General features: G+C 39.3%; 1 protein-coding gene across 1 annotated transcript; it reads right to left on the bottom strand.

Moving 5' to 3' along the window:
* Nucleotides 1-1,025: 1,025 nt before the first annotated feature.
* Nucleotides 1,026-8,655, bottom strand: pbk (PDZ binding kinase). The gene is made up of 6 exons (XM_050058275.1): nucleotides 8,517-8,655; nucleotides 7,790-7,957; nucleotides 6,318-6,457; nucleotides 5,633-5,802; nucleotides 3,133-3,262; nucleotides 1,026-1,261 (listed from the first exon to the last, which is right to left on the bottom strand). Exons 2-6 carry the CDS (start codon nucleotides 7,954-7,956, stop codon nucleotides 1,041-1,043), a joined length of 828 nt encoding a protein of 275 aa, XP_049914232.1. The 5' UTR covers nucleotide 7,957; nucleotides 8,517-8,655; the 3' UTR covers nucleotides 1,026-1,040.
* Between the last annotated feature and the right edge of the window lie 4,853 nt (nucleotides 8,656-13,508).

Raw genomic sequence — 13,508 nt, 5'->3', positions numbered from 1 at the left:
TAAAAAAAGTCATGGAATAGTATGTCATAAAAAAAGTCATAGAATTGTATGTCATAAAAAAGTCATAGTATAGTATGTCATAAAAAAGTCATACTATAGTATGTCAAAAAAGTCATAGAATAGTATGTCATAAAAAAGTCATAGTATAGTATGTCATAAAAAAGTCACAGTATAGTATGTCATAAAAAAGTCACAGTATAGTATGTCATAAAAAAGTCATACTATAGTATGCCAAAAGTCACAGTATAGTATGTCAAAAAAAGTCATAGAATAGTATGTCATAAAAAAGTCATAGCATGGCAGAAAAAGTGTCATAATATAGTATGTAAATGATGGAAAACCAGTATGTCATGGGAAAAAAAAATCATTGATCATAAACAAAAAAAGTCATAGTATAGTATTTCTTTCAAAAAAAAAAAAAAAGTCAGTGTAGAGTATGGTGTAAAAAAAAAAATCATAGTACTGTATTTCAGAAAAAATGATAAGTTAAACTATAGTATTCCATAATGATATTTTTTAAGTTATAGTATGATATATCAAGAAAGTCGTCGTTAAGTATGTCATAAAATATATCATAGTGTACTATGTCAAAAAAAGCCACAGTATAGTATGCCATACAAAGTCATAGGACAGGATTTTATAAAGGTCATTATGTCATATAAAATGACAAAAAAGTAATACTCTTATGTGTCATAAAAAAAGTCATTGTATAGTATGTCAAAAAACAAAAATAAAAACAAGCCACAAATGTCATCATATAGTTTGTCATTAAAAAGAGAAGTCATGATCTTGTGTGTCATAAAATAAAATCCAAAAATTTGATTGTTGAGCATGTCATAAAAAGTCATTAAAATGTCACAGTTTAGTATGCCATAAAAACACCACATGCAAGTATAGCTTTAAAGCATTTGTTACACTGAACTGCAGCAGGAACATGGCTCCTGAAGAAACTGAAAATTACATTGAAACTGTGACAAAACTGTAACTGATCTGTAGAATAAGAACACAATTCAGCTGACTGATGTGGACGAGTGCAAAATTCAGGGCTTCCTGAGGTCTGTGAGTGGCTCACCTTCATCCTCCTCTTCCTCGTCCTCATCCTCCAGCATCTCCAGATGAGGCATGGCAAGTGTCATCATCTCCCACAGAGTCAGACCGTAGGCGAAGATGTCGGCCTTGTCGGTGATCTCTCCGCCCTCGTCCAGAGCTTCCTTGGGTTTCCACGGCTCTGTACCGATGTACTCTGCCTTTGGGTCTGACACTGAGCACACAGATGAAAAAACATTAATTAAAGCCTAATCGGACTAGATGACAATTTAATTACAAAACGAAACATTCAATTTGTCTGTTAAAACAAGAAGCTCATGTTTTTCTGGGCCATTTTACAATCACATCAACGAAGCAAGATCCAGAGGTTTGCAATTAGTTTAAGTTAAACTCAAAATAGAAGACACCTCCACTGGCTAATGACATGTATGTATGAGAAGAGTTAAAGCATGAGAGACTGACGACTTAATGTTTCTGTATGGGCACAGGAACAAAGTTAATCAGCTGCTGTAAACAGTCGTTTCCACCCAAATGTTTTCTGCCAATTCTGTGCTTTAATCCATGATTAATCCCACTTGTACACACACACGCACACATACTGAACTGAACTGAACTTAACTAGTATTGTTTGTGTATCCAAAGCCTGATAATCAGTAACTTCTTCTTCTCTGTTTCATCGACCACAATTGTTTCCCAATAACTATTAAAAACACATTAATGATCCAATAATAACATCACACTGGGTGACATGTTGGGTTAGTAGACTTCCTACTGCTGTAAATTATTATTATTAATACACGGCTGAAAACATTCACACAGCACTTATACAAATGCACTGCTGTTTCAGAAAACCACTGAACCATTTTTTAACCTTTATCTTCAAGATGTTGCTGTTTAAGATGGCTGATGTCTCAAAAATAGGGATGCACGATAATTTCAGTACATCATCGGTATTGGCCAATACTGGCTTTGAAATTAACTTGCTTTTTCTTATTTTGTACAATGAATTAATGTTACACACAAAAAGCACTCAATTCTCCAGTCTCAGTCTCCAGCTGCTGGTGGACCATCATGACAAGAGTATGCACGTAAAATAAGATGTTAATTCCACTACAGAAGAGACTTGATGATCACTACAATTAGGCGGGGAAAAAAGTGGATATATCGATATTGTTATCCCCAAATAATTTGTTACATATCGGTATATCAGATATCAGCAAAAAAAATCCAATATTGTGCATCCCTACTCTAAAAGCCGTTTCACAGGTTGCCAATCAGACAATCCTTCTGCCATGGTTGGCATAATTAAGTGTTTCATGCAGAACAGGACAGGTGACTGTTTTGTCACTATCAGAGGTTTGATGGTTGGAGCAGCTGAGTGGTGTATTTGGTAAGTTAGTGAGTGGAGTATCTGCAGGCCATGAATCTTTGTACCTGCTGGGAGAGTGTATTTTTTGCAGAGATGGGATTTCAGAGCAATGGACATTTGTTTTCAAGATAACATTCTCTGTCTGGAATGACAGGTTGCTGTTGTGTGGCGGCACGATTTAGGAGGAAACTTTTTTCTTTTTCTTAACAAAAATGGAACACAGCGATGTGGATAATTCACACTGGACCTGGTTTGCGTAGTTGTCATGCGAAAAAATTTGCATGCAGATTTTCTGTATTTCCACATTTTTGCATCATACTGTTGGGGGAAAAAAAAAAGAAAAAAAAAAGGCTTTAAATCTACTATTAAAGGCTCAAAACTGACTAATAATTTTTCTACTGCTCAAGATATTACCAATTGATAGTGTTTTAAAAATAAGACTGTGTGACCTGAAAATGTAGACACAGGAACAAAATCAAGAGCCATATTACTCCTGTTCACCGATGTATGTCTGCAACTGAAACTCTTTCGAGGACCTACAGTACGAGCCACAGTTTATTGTTAATAAGCTGTTGTGTATAAACTGAGCACTGTGGGAGGCTTTCTGTGCTCCAACCATCCCTGCCCCCACCCATCACACAGAGTACAATGCTGCATTTTCTCATCAAGGCTTCTTGGCTGATTTTTATCATAAATGACATGAAGACAGTCGTTACCTCTCATGTTCTCGTCCAGCTGCAGAGACACACCGACATCGCAGATCTTGACGGTCTCAAAGTCTCCTTTGATGACAACATTACATGACTTCATGTCGCCGTGCAGCAGCTTCTTCTCATTGTGGAGATACTGTAGGGAGAAACAAACAAAGGCTTAACAACGTCCTTCTGTGTTTATTTTGCTTTGTTAAACAATCCTCATTTCTGAAATTAAATTAAAAGATGGCTGATGTTGAGAGGAGACAAATATGATTTGGGAAAGAATGAACCACTGGCGCTGTGAGGGGATTTTGACTATGGTTTCCCATGGATATTTTATTAAAATCATATTCTTTTTCTTGACATGTGACTCAACCAATTAATGCCAAAGCATAAATAGGTCAGAAAATAAAATAAAATGTGCTTTTTGTGTGTTTCATTTAAATATAAGCTCAAAGTCAGAGCTGTAACTTGTTTTTTCTTTTAATTGTTAGGTCCACACCCTTCAGGTAACCCCTAACTACACACAAATACATATTCACACATGGACTCATATTATTATATTACTATGGAAGTATGAAGTATTACTATGAAACTCACAAGCTACCGGGCAGTGTGAAGTAAAAAAACAAGCTCCACTACTTTCACCAGCTGCAACTTTAAAGTGATGTACACATTGGGTATCAGTAATTATATTTCATTAATATATATGTAGATTTTTCTGAAATTTGCTATTATGCATAATGAGTAGTTTTACTTTTTTACTTATATATAGTACATTTTGATGCTAATACTGTTTGAATAAAGGACTTTTACTTATAACAGTATTTTTTTCAGTGTGGTGGTACTTCTTCTTCTTTTACTTTACTAGTTTGTATTTTTTGAAGTGGGGTCGTATGAAGTACTTATCTATTGTCAGTGTATTGCCTATAGTAATTAATGGTCAGAGCCCCCTCAGTTTGGAGAAGAGGGCAGGAGTCTGACTTGGAAGCTAAGCAATATACTGTTGTTGACAGGGTCAACAACAAAATGTATTTTAACCACCTAAAATAAAAACAGTGTCACTAAGTATATGATATATTTGGAATATTTTCACTTCTTTACCTTGCTGCCAAACAGCTCTTTCTGACTGGGAACTGAAGTGAAAGTTATCTATGCTCTCTTCAAGGCCACCAGTAATTTTACCGTGCTGAACATGGAAGCTGTTGGTCTACCACTGCCTCAGTCTGCTGTTTGTTTGTGTGATCTTGTGACTTTGATGTTTTAAAGCGTTAGTTTGGATTCATCATAGTCACACAGTAACATAAACAAATTACAGATAGATGCAGCAGTAGACCAGCAGCTCCTGTGTTCAGCGAGGTAAAATGACTGTTTTTGCCAATGGAGTCTGGTGGCTCTGAAGAGAGCGATATAACATCTTCAGTTCTGGGCTGTCTGACAACAAAGTAAAATAGCATACACTTATATTATATTCACACGAAGATGGAACCGATTTCGTTTTTTGAAAGTTTTCCATAAACACGGAATCGTCTCAAGATATGTGTACATAAACATGAAGCCACTGAAAACGCTGTAGTATATATGCAAGGCCTGTAAGTGGCACTGCAACGCTGCCACAAAGTACACCAAAATCAGAGAATAAGAAATGGAGCATGCGCATAAAACAATAAACGAACACGAAGAAGAAAATGGCGGAAAATACAAATGCCAGAGGAGTCCACTTTGTATGGACTGACGACGAGGTAGAGCTGTTACTTAGGGTCACACTTGATTACAAAACTGCAGGGGAATGTTGACTAGCACATGCGGGTTAAGGGAGAAGTGGGGTTATGGCGTCATCGTTTCAGAAAAGAGGCGTACTGTGTTGTAAATATGGAAACGCGAAGGTGGCATCTTCAGATTTTTTCACTCTGGGACCCGGTTTCAAAAGTTGGTGTATTTGGGCTCCTAAAACGCTGGTTCTGTGTTTACGAAAGGTCTATACGATAAAAAAACCCATTGCGGATACACCTAATCTCGTCTCCGTGTGGACATGGCCTTAAACTGATTTTCTTGGGTTGGACTTTTTCTAGGCAGTGTAATGACATTTTGTTACTAACCCCCATCCACAGCAAAACATTGCTTAGCTTCTGTTTTGGTACTCCCACCTGCTTCTCCAAACTAGGGGCGTGCTGACCATCCTCAACTATTTGTAATACACTGACCATGGGTAACAATCCCACTTCAAAAATCTTTACTATCCCTTTAAGGATCTGAGTAAATCTTCAACCACTGCAGGCAGGTTAGATAGCAACACTTTGGTCATAAAATGAATGTCAGGATACTGGATGACTGATGAGCAGACAGAGGTGTCAACTACACATTTCAAAAGACAAGACATAACTTTGAAAGAGTGACTGATGTGTACAGTGTGTCATGGGAGATCAAATTTCATGGATATACAGAGACACAGGCGTGAAGTTAATCCAGCTGTAATTGATCCAGCTATATTACACCAGGTAGAAAAGAGTCTGTGAGTTACCTGAAGGCCACGAGCAACATGCAGAGCCACTTTCTCTATGTTGGCAGCAGGGAAAGCTTTCAGGCCGTCCTCTCTCCTCTTCTCTATCAGGTCATTGAGGGACTGCTCTCCTCCGTACTCCATCGCCAGACACTTTGATCCATCTTTGGCCGTGGTGAACGCACGAAACCCTTGATGGTGGGATAAGGATACAGAATTAACAAACCAGAATGTAACACAATATTACAATTACGTTGATTACGACAGCACAAAATAAAGTCAGTGTAAATGAGTAATTTATTCCATTCTTGTCGCATCAGTCAACACTGAAACTGAACTCAACTCAAACTGAATCTTAAGCAAGTGACCAGCAAGACAATAATTGTTTGGGTTATTATTTTCTGAAGGTTTCAAAATTTAGAAAACAGATGTAAAAGAAAATGATGGTGAATTATGTAACTGAGTTTTGTTGCTGTTCCCTTGGGGTAATATTGCAAGGCCTTTATCAACATAATCATCAGCTGTGACTCTGCAGTTTGTATGTGAAGTGTACAAGTATCAAAAGTGTTCCTGTGGTTCACATTGATTCTAGAGACACAAAGAGGGACTGCTCTTCTGAAGAACATAACACTGGGTCTGTTATACTCGCCACTGTAAAAGTACTACATCAGCGTGAATGTGCTGTGAGAGTGCTGTCATGTCTTACCAACAATGTTTGGATGATTGATTCCCTTCAGGACCTTTGCCTCCTCGTTCAGGCGCTTCTGGTAAACCGCCACCTGTTTGGCTGCACACTTGCTGTTGATCTTCTTGACAGCCCAGGGGGATGCATTCAACTTCCCCTGTCTAGGATTAATTTAATCAGCAAAACATAATATTTATACACAGACATGAAAACATTCACATGAAGGAAGCCTGGAAAACATCACTGTTTAACAATTTATACTGAAGATGGATATGAAAGGTCATGGTGAAGCTATTTCAACTCAAATAATTTGTATTCTAATGCATGAAACTCCATGCACACATTTGGCAATTTAATGTGGCCTTGCTAATTAAAAGCACAAATACCATCCATCATGACAAAATGATTAAAAAATAAATGATTAGCATCTCTTCTTTCAGAAGCTGTCTGCTTATTCTTTCAATGAAATACACAATGCAAGGCAAGAGGGATGAAGGCCAAAATGTTTTTTAAATGAAGGGCCTTTTGGTAAAATGTTAAACGGAAACAGACCCTTTTAGAAATTTAACTTATGCTTTTATATTATTTATGAACAAAGCCACAGTAAACTGGCATGAATACAGCACAGAAGTGTTGAAACAAGTGTAGAGAGAGAGGAAAGAGGAAAAAGGAGGAGATAGATGGTAGGTGAGGTGTAAACCAAGTATTTAATCATTATATTTTAAAATGAACAGTGTGTAAGATTTGTGGTGATTAAGTGGCATCTAGCAGTGAGGACTACAGACTGCAACCAGCTGAAACTTCTGTGTGCCAAATATGAACTCCTAGTCAGAATTCCTTCAGTGTTCATTGCTCAGTTGTTTTTTGTTTTTTTTTTGCCAGGAGCTAAATTATCCACAGAGATGTCCTCCTCCTCAAAACAAACGGACCTGATGACTAAAACTAGTAAAAACACCGAATAACAGTTTTATGTTACAAATCAATGTGTCTCTGACACATGTTGGAGATGGGCCACTAGCCCAGCACTGCTAATGCAAGCTCACCCTTTTTCTCTGACAGCTTAAGTTCCAGACGTTCAGGAGGTTTTTTTTACCATGAGCTGAATTATTTGCAGAGGTCTCTTCCTCTCCAAAATCAAACAGACCTGGTGTTTTAACCCAGTAAAAACACTGGATAGAGAAGTTTCACAGTGGGTTTCTGCAATGCTCTCATCGAGGAGAAGCTGCTAACTAAGGTGGCCGACACAAAAACGCAAGAGGCCCTATCTAGAGCCAGTGTTTGGTTTGTCGTGGCGGTGCAACATGGTAATCTCTGCAGACAAGGACCCACTCCCTGTGTAGATATAAATGTCCCTTTTTAGGTAATGAAAGTACGATTCTTATTTTCAGGTAACTATACACCACAGAAATCATACATATGTTATATTCCATTTCTGCCAATATATCCCCTTAAACCCTACACACTGTACCTTTAAATCAGACAACATCCCATACCTGTTCATAAGGTAAACATTGACTCCAGTCCCACAGCCCAACTTCTTCATGAAAGGTGAGGCTGGGATGGTGATTGGGGTCCCTCCGTTGCTTACAAAGCTCTTCACTCTGACATTTTTAGGGGTCTTGAATGAGCCCTCATCGCTGAGTGTGGCAAGGGAGGCCATTCTGTCCAAGGAAAACAAACAATAAAATGATTAACAAGAGAAAGCATATTTGGATACAGCAAATGAATCAAAGGCATGACATTATGCTGAGCAACATTAGAGGATACAGGTAAACTACATTATGGGACCTCCTCTAACTCGACACTACAAACGTTTTAAATGGGTCCAAGTGTATTTCCTTTAGTGTGCTTGTTAATGCAGTAGCTGACCAAGAAATATATAACAGGGAACATAACGTTGGCTGGTATGATTTCTGAAAGTTAAAATTATTTGATGTAACACCACATGATACAAACTTGCACCGAAATATATTGAAATATCTGATTCGTTTACTTTGTATACCGTTGTCTCTGTCTACGACGACATAACACGACAATAAAGGCCAATTTTTAACATAACGTTAAATAAAGCTAAAAGTAACGTCAACTGCAAAGTTAACGACGACACTATATCATTCGACAAGTTACTTATACAAACATGGCGACAGTCCGATTTAAGTTGTCTTAAATTGTGTTTTGAGCCAGAAAACATAATAATTTAGCTAATAAATGTTTTGTTACCTGCGTTTTCTTTCTCTGTCACAACACAACTGCTGCAGTTAAAACGCGCCGAACATTCAAACGGCTGCTTCCGTCTCTCCAGGCTGTACGGGTCCCGCAGAGGGACAAACTGAACGCATGCCGTTTGCGGTTGGAAATAGAAGCAGCAGTTTTAGCTAAACGGCACTGTGGCAAATCACACGCCAGTTTTATTTGTTTGAAAATACTTTATACTGTATAAATGTTACACTGTGATTATAACGAGGGCACAGCATTATCCTACAAAGACATCAACGGGATTTTTAAATAGTTACAGTTGTAATACAGCTTTTCACCAGCTGGGGTCAGTCACGTCATAAAATTATTATGGTAGGAAGTTGCAAGTTTGTTTACAAGACTGCAAAATTCATTCTCATCCATGATTATACACTCACCAGCCACTTTATTAGGTACACCTTGCTAGTACCAGGTTGAACCCCCTTTTGTCTTTTCTTCTTGGTGTCATAGATTCAACAAGGTGCTGGAAACATTCCTCAGAGATTCTGGTCCATATTGACATGATAGCATCACACAGTTGCTGCACATTTGTCAGCTGCACATCCATGATGTGAATCTCCTGTTCCACCACATCCCAAAGGTGCTCTACTAGATTGACTGTGGAGGCCATTGGAGTACAGTGAACTCATTGTCATGTTCAAGAAACCAGTTTGAGATGATTTGAGCTTTGTGACATGGTGCGTTATCCTGCTGGAAGTAGCCATCAGAAGATGGGTACACTGTGGTCATAAAGGGATGGACACGGTCAGCAACAATACTCAGGTAGGCTGTGGTGTTTAAACCATGCTCAGTTGGTACTAAGGGGCCCAAAGGGTGCCAAGAAAATATCCCCCACACCATTACTCCACCACCAGCAGCCTGAACCGTTGATACAAGGCAGGATGGATCCATGCTTTCATGTTGTTTACACCAAATTCTTACCCTACCATCTGAATGTCGCAGCAGAAATCCAGACTCATCAGACCAGGCAACGTTTTTAAGTTTCCTGTTCTTTGCTGACAGGAGTGGCACCCAGTGTGGTGCCACACGATAAAATAACAAACAAACAATAACAAACTACAATCTTTCAGGGGAAATAGGAACCGTATACTATCTCCAAAGATATACACCAATGATACTGCCAGCAATTAAGTGACTGAAGGCCACATTTCCAATAATCAGCATTGTTTCCTGCCTTCACTGATGACAAAAAAATCTTCCTGTTGTGTTTCAGATTTCCCACTAAATCTGACCTGCTGTGATTCTTAGAGTATGCCAATACTCTTGATGATTGTTATGCTTGTGCCAGGTAGGAATTCAGTGTTTCAGGGATTTCTTGGCTTTGGAGAATGTATATGATAGAGTACTTCATCGTGTGTCTGTTCTCTCTTAATGTTTGGGGCTCATCCAAAAGAATTTCACTCATTCAGACAATGACGTTGACCTTGACCTCAGCTCTCATGATCCACATCCTCCACATACTGCAGATGTCTCTAGCCCGGTCCTCTCATTGTGTGAAGGGATAACCGTTTCATTATGAGGAAGAGGAGCAGGAATGCGGTCCGATGATAACTGGACATGGATGGGAAGACTGGGACTATTGCTTTCTCCCTCTTTCTCCCCATCCGTCGTTCCCCTGAAGGGAAATGAGCTCATGTTTATGGGCTCATACCGGCACATGTTGTGGTGCGATTTATAGAATAAGGATGGGTTACTCTCTGGTCAGACCACAGAGAAACAGCCAGAGTCAAAGAGAGGAGGATGCTTAATGTCCGGATCAAGTGAGGAACAAATGCATAATTTAACATAATGATTCAAACACAAAAACAAGAGCACTGTTGTGTAAGTCATCTCCTCTCTGTTATGTCATTACATGGATCATTCATGCAGCTTGCAGAGGATTAATACTCAAAAAAATCATCATAACATGCAGCCAGTTGTTTAGCTCACACATGGCACATAATATGTATTTATACTGACAATGTAAACAACAATAAAACACATAAAAATTAAATTTTAAAAAGTGGTTTCAATCAAACTACAGACCTCTGTTGAGACCAACAACAACAAAACCGTTTGTGTTTTAGCGTGTCATGTTGCCAGCGGCTTTATAGCCTCATAACATGGTTGTTTTTTAGCACCTTGTTGTTTTTGCCCTAGAATAGTGCCACAAAAAGCAATTGTTAATTTAAAGTGACATTGCTGCATTACTTGCGGTAACTCTGCCCCCAGAACTGGGCATTTTAAGCCAAAACATGATCTTATCCTCACCATAACCAAGTGGTTTTTGTGACCTAACCTAACCATCCGTTAACCACTATCTGACATAACAACGAACAAATGCAACAAATCTGTGGTTTGTAGAAATGTACTTGTTTGGAATATTACACCTAAAATGTACTTTGAAGATATTACATGTTGTTCTTTTGTATAATGACCATGTAGACAACAAAAAGCACAACACAATTACAATTTCCAAATTGTTTAGAGTCACATTCATGAATAACAGAATTCATAGTTTAAAAAAAAAAGGGAACAGTGAATTTACACATCAGATCCTGGTGAACAAAGTATTCAAGTTGAAAATCTTTACTGATGTGCATTGTGTAATTTGTTGAGAACTAAATGACCTAACAACGGTCAGTAGAAACCAAAATCATCAACTCACTGAGGGCTGGATTCAAAATCTCACCGAAAATCAAAGAAAAAAACTGAAATCACAGGCTGATCCAACTTGTGTGAATGTGATCACATCAACTCAAATGTGACTCAGCAGTGATGAACTGTGTCCTGGGGGATCTCCTCCCAGACCTGGATCAGGGCATCAGTGAGCTCCTGGACAGTCTGTGGCGGTACTTGGCGGCTTTGAATGCACGAATACATAACGTCCCATAGGTGTTCAATTGGATTTGGCGCCAATGGCAGACCTGCTGTTCTCTGGTGGATGCCACTCGAGCTGCATGGTGCTGGGCTGTGAGCACAGGTCCTACTAGAGGACGTCGGGCCCTTATGGAGTCTGTTTCTGACAGTGTGGTCAGAAACATGCACACCAGTAGCCTGCTGGAGGTCATTTTGTAGGGCTCTGGCAGTGCTCCTCCTGTTCCTCCTCACACAAAGGAGCAGATACTGGTCCTGCTGCTGGGTTGATGCCCTTCTACAGAACTGGACAGGGCTGTAGAAGGGCATCAACCCAGCAGCAGGACCAGTATCTGCTCCATGTAACAGCCTGTCTCTTGGTATCTCCTCCATGCTCTTGAGACTGTGCTGGGAGACACAACAAACCTTCTTGCGACTGCACATATGGATGTGCCATCCTGGAGGAGCTGGACTACCTGTGCAACCTGATTGGGCTGCAGGTACCGCCTCATGCTACCAGTAGTGACAAGGACACTAGCAGAACACACAACTAGAGAAGAATCAGTCAGGAAGGATAAGGAGAGCAACTGTCTGTTTTACACTACATGTAAAACCATTCCCTTTTCAACGGTTGTCTTGCTCTTGCCTCTCCATTGCACCTGTTGTCACTTTCATTTGCACCAAAGCAGGTAAAACTGATTCACAATCACTTGTGCTTCCTAAATGGACACATCGATATCTCTGAAGTTTAATTGATTAGGTGTTTTACTGTGACGATTAAGTGTTCCCTTAATTTTTTTGAGCAGTGTATTGCTAGTGATTGCTGAACATCTTATTTTAAAGTCATGGACATTAATATTCTGCTGTCACTGCCTCCAATTTTCTGGGAAGACTTAATTCAAACTCTTTATTTTTTAACTGAATAATTCAATAATTACCAGAGTGGAAGAATAGACCTAAAATACTTTAAACATCCAAATTTAGTTTGTTATGTATTTTTTCAAACGTTTAATGTCTTGGATACAACAGGACCACCCAGCAATCATGTGTCAACATTCACAGATAAATTAACATTTCGTTCTCTGGTTGCGGCTTCTACTAGTGAGAAAACAGCTTATTTTACATCTGGAATCACACAAAACTCCAGCTCATGAAAACACTTAGCTGTCATGCAAACATGCAGCATCTGTCCTGACACTCCAAAAACATGAAAAACATGATATAGTTAGATCTGTCTTATGAACCAAGGGGAGGGATGGCACCCGCATTCATATGGAGCTGATACTGAGGATAATTTATAGCATCTGTTGTCTTCCTCTTCTTCCTTTGTCGTGGTCAGTGCAAAAATAGGAACATTGTTTTGGCTAATTTCATGCCTCTGATCTCTTGACGTGGACTAAGGGGACAAAATGTTTGATTGTGACCATGAGTGTAGAATCAGAGCGTGTGAAGATACAGATGCTGCTGTAGGTCTATTTTAATATAGTGGTTGTCAAGCTGGGTTTAGGGCAGTGGTTCCCAACTGGTGGGTCATGGTCCATTCAGAATGGACCTTAAAGGAATACTCCGACGATTTGGGAGGTATGCCCTTTCTCTATCATTTTCATAGTGAGACAACATGATCGATATCTTTTTTGTGTCTGTACGTCCAGTGGCTGGGTCTCAGCGGTTAGCACTGCAGCTTAGCTTAGTGAATACAACTGAAGTCTATAGGGGGTCAGTAGCCTACTCGGTTAAAGTGAACAAATAAATGTTACAGAAACCCTGAAGCTGGCATTTCTGCACATGCATTTAAAATAAACATGTTTAAACATTAATTCGAAAAACGAGAGTCCTTTTTAGTCGTTTTAGAAGAAGTTTGATACACGGAACTATAGTGTGTTCACGCCCTGCGCTGTGATCCGCGGAGGGATACACCGGTGAGCAGGCACAGGCACAGACGTAGCCTGTAAACAAAACTCAGTTGTTTGTTTAGCCTAACGATATCTCCGGACTATAGTAGTTGCAATGGACGACTTTGAACGCAATTTTGAAGAGTTTCTTGTAGCAGACACAGATCCAGAGCCATACCTGTTTGAGCCGGAGCATACAGATGAGGAACTCCAGGTGTTGGATGCTGAG

This window comes from Epinephelus moara, chromosome 12, assembly GCF_006386435.1.
Source record: "Epinephelus moara isolate mb chromosome 12, YSFRI_EMoa_1.0, whole genome shotgun sequence".
NCBI lineage: Eukaryota > Metazoa > Chordata > Actinopteri > Perciformes > Serranidae > Epinephelus > Epinephelus moara.
The sequence above is the reverse complement of the archived record's forward strand: the minus strand, read 5'-3'. Positions and strand labels throughout refer to the sequence as shown.

Coding starts and splice junctions, on each gene's coding strand:
- pbk (XM_050058275.1), bottom strand. CDS start 7,956: ATGGCCTCCCTTGCCACACTCAGCGATGAGGGCTCATTCAAGACCCCT. Junction 6,458..7,789: donor AATGTTTACCTTATGAACAG/GTATGGGATGTT, acceptor AATTAATCCTAG/ACAGGGGAAGTTGAATGCAT. Junction 5,803..6,317: donor CAATCATCCAAACATTGTTG/GTAAGACATGAC, acceptor CCCACCATCAAG/GGTTTCGTGCGTTCACCACG.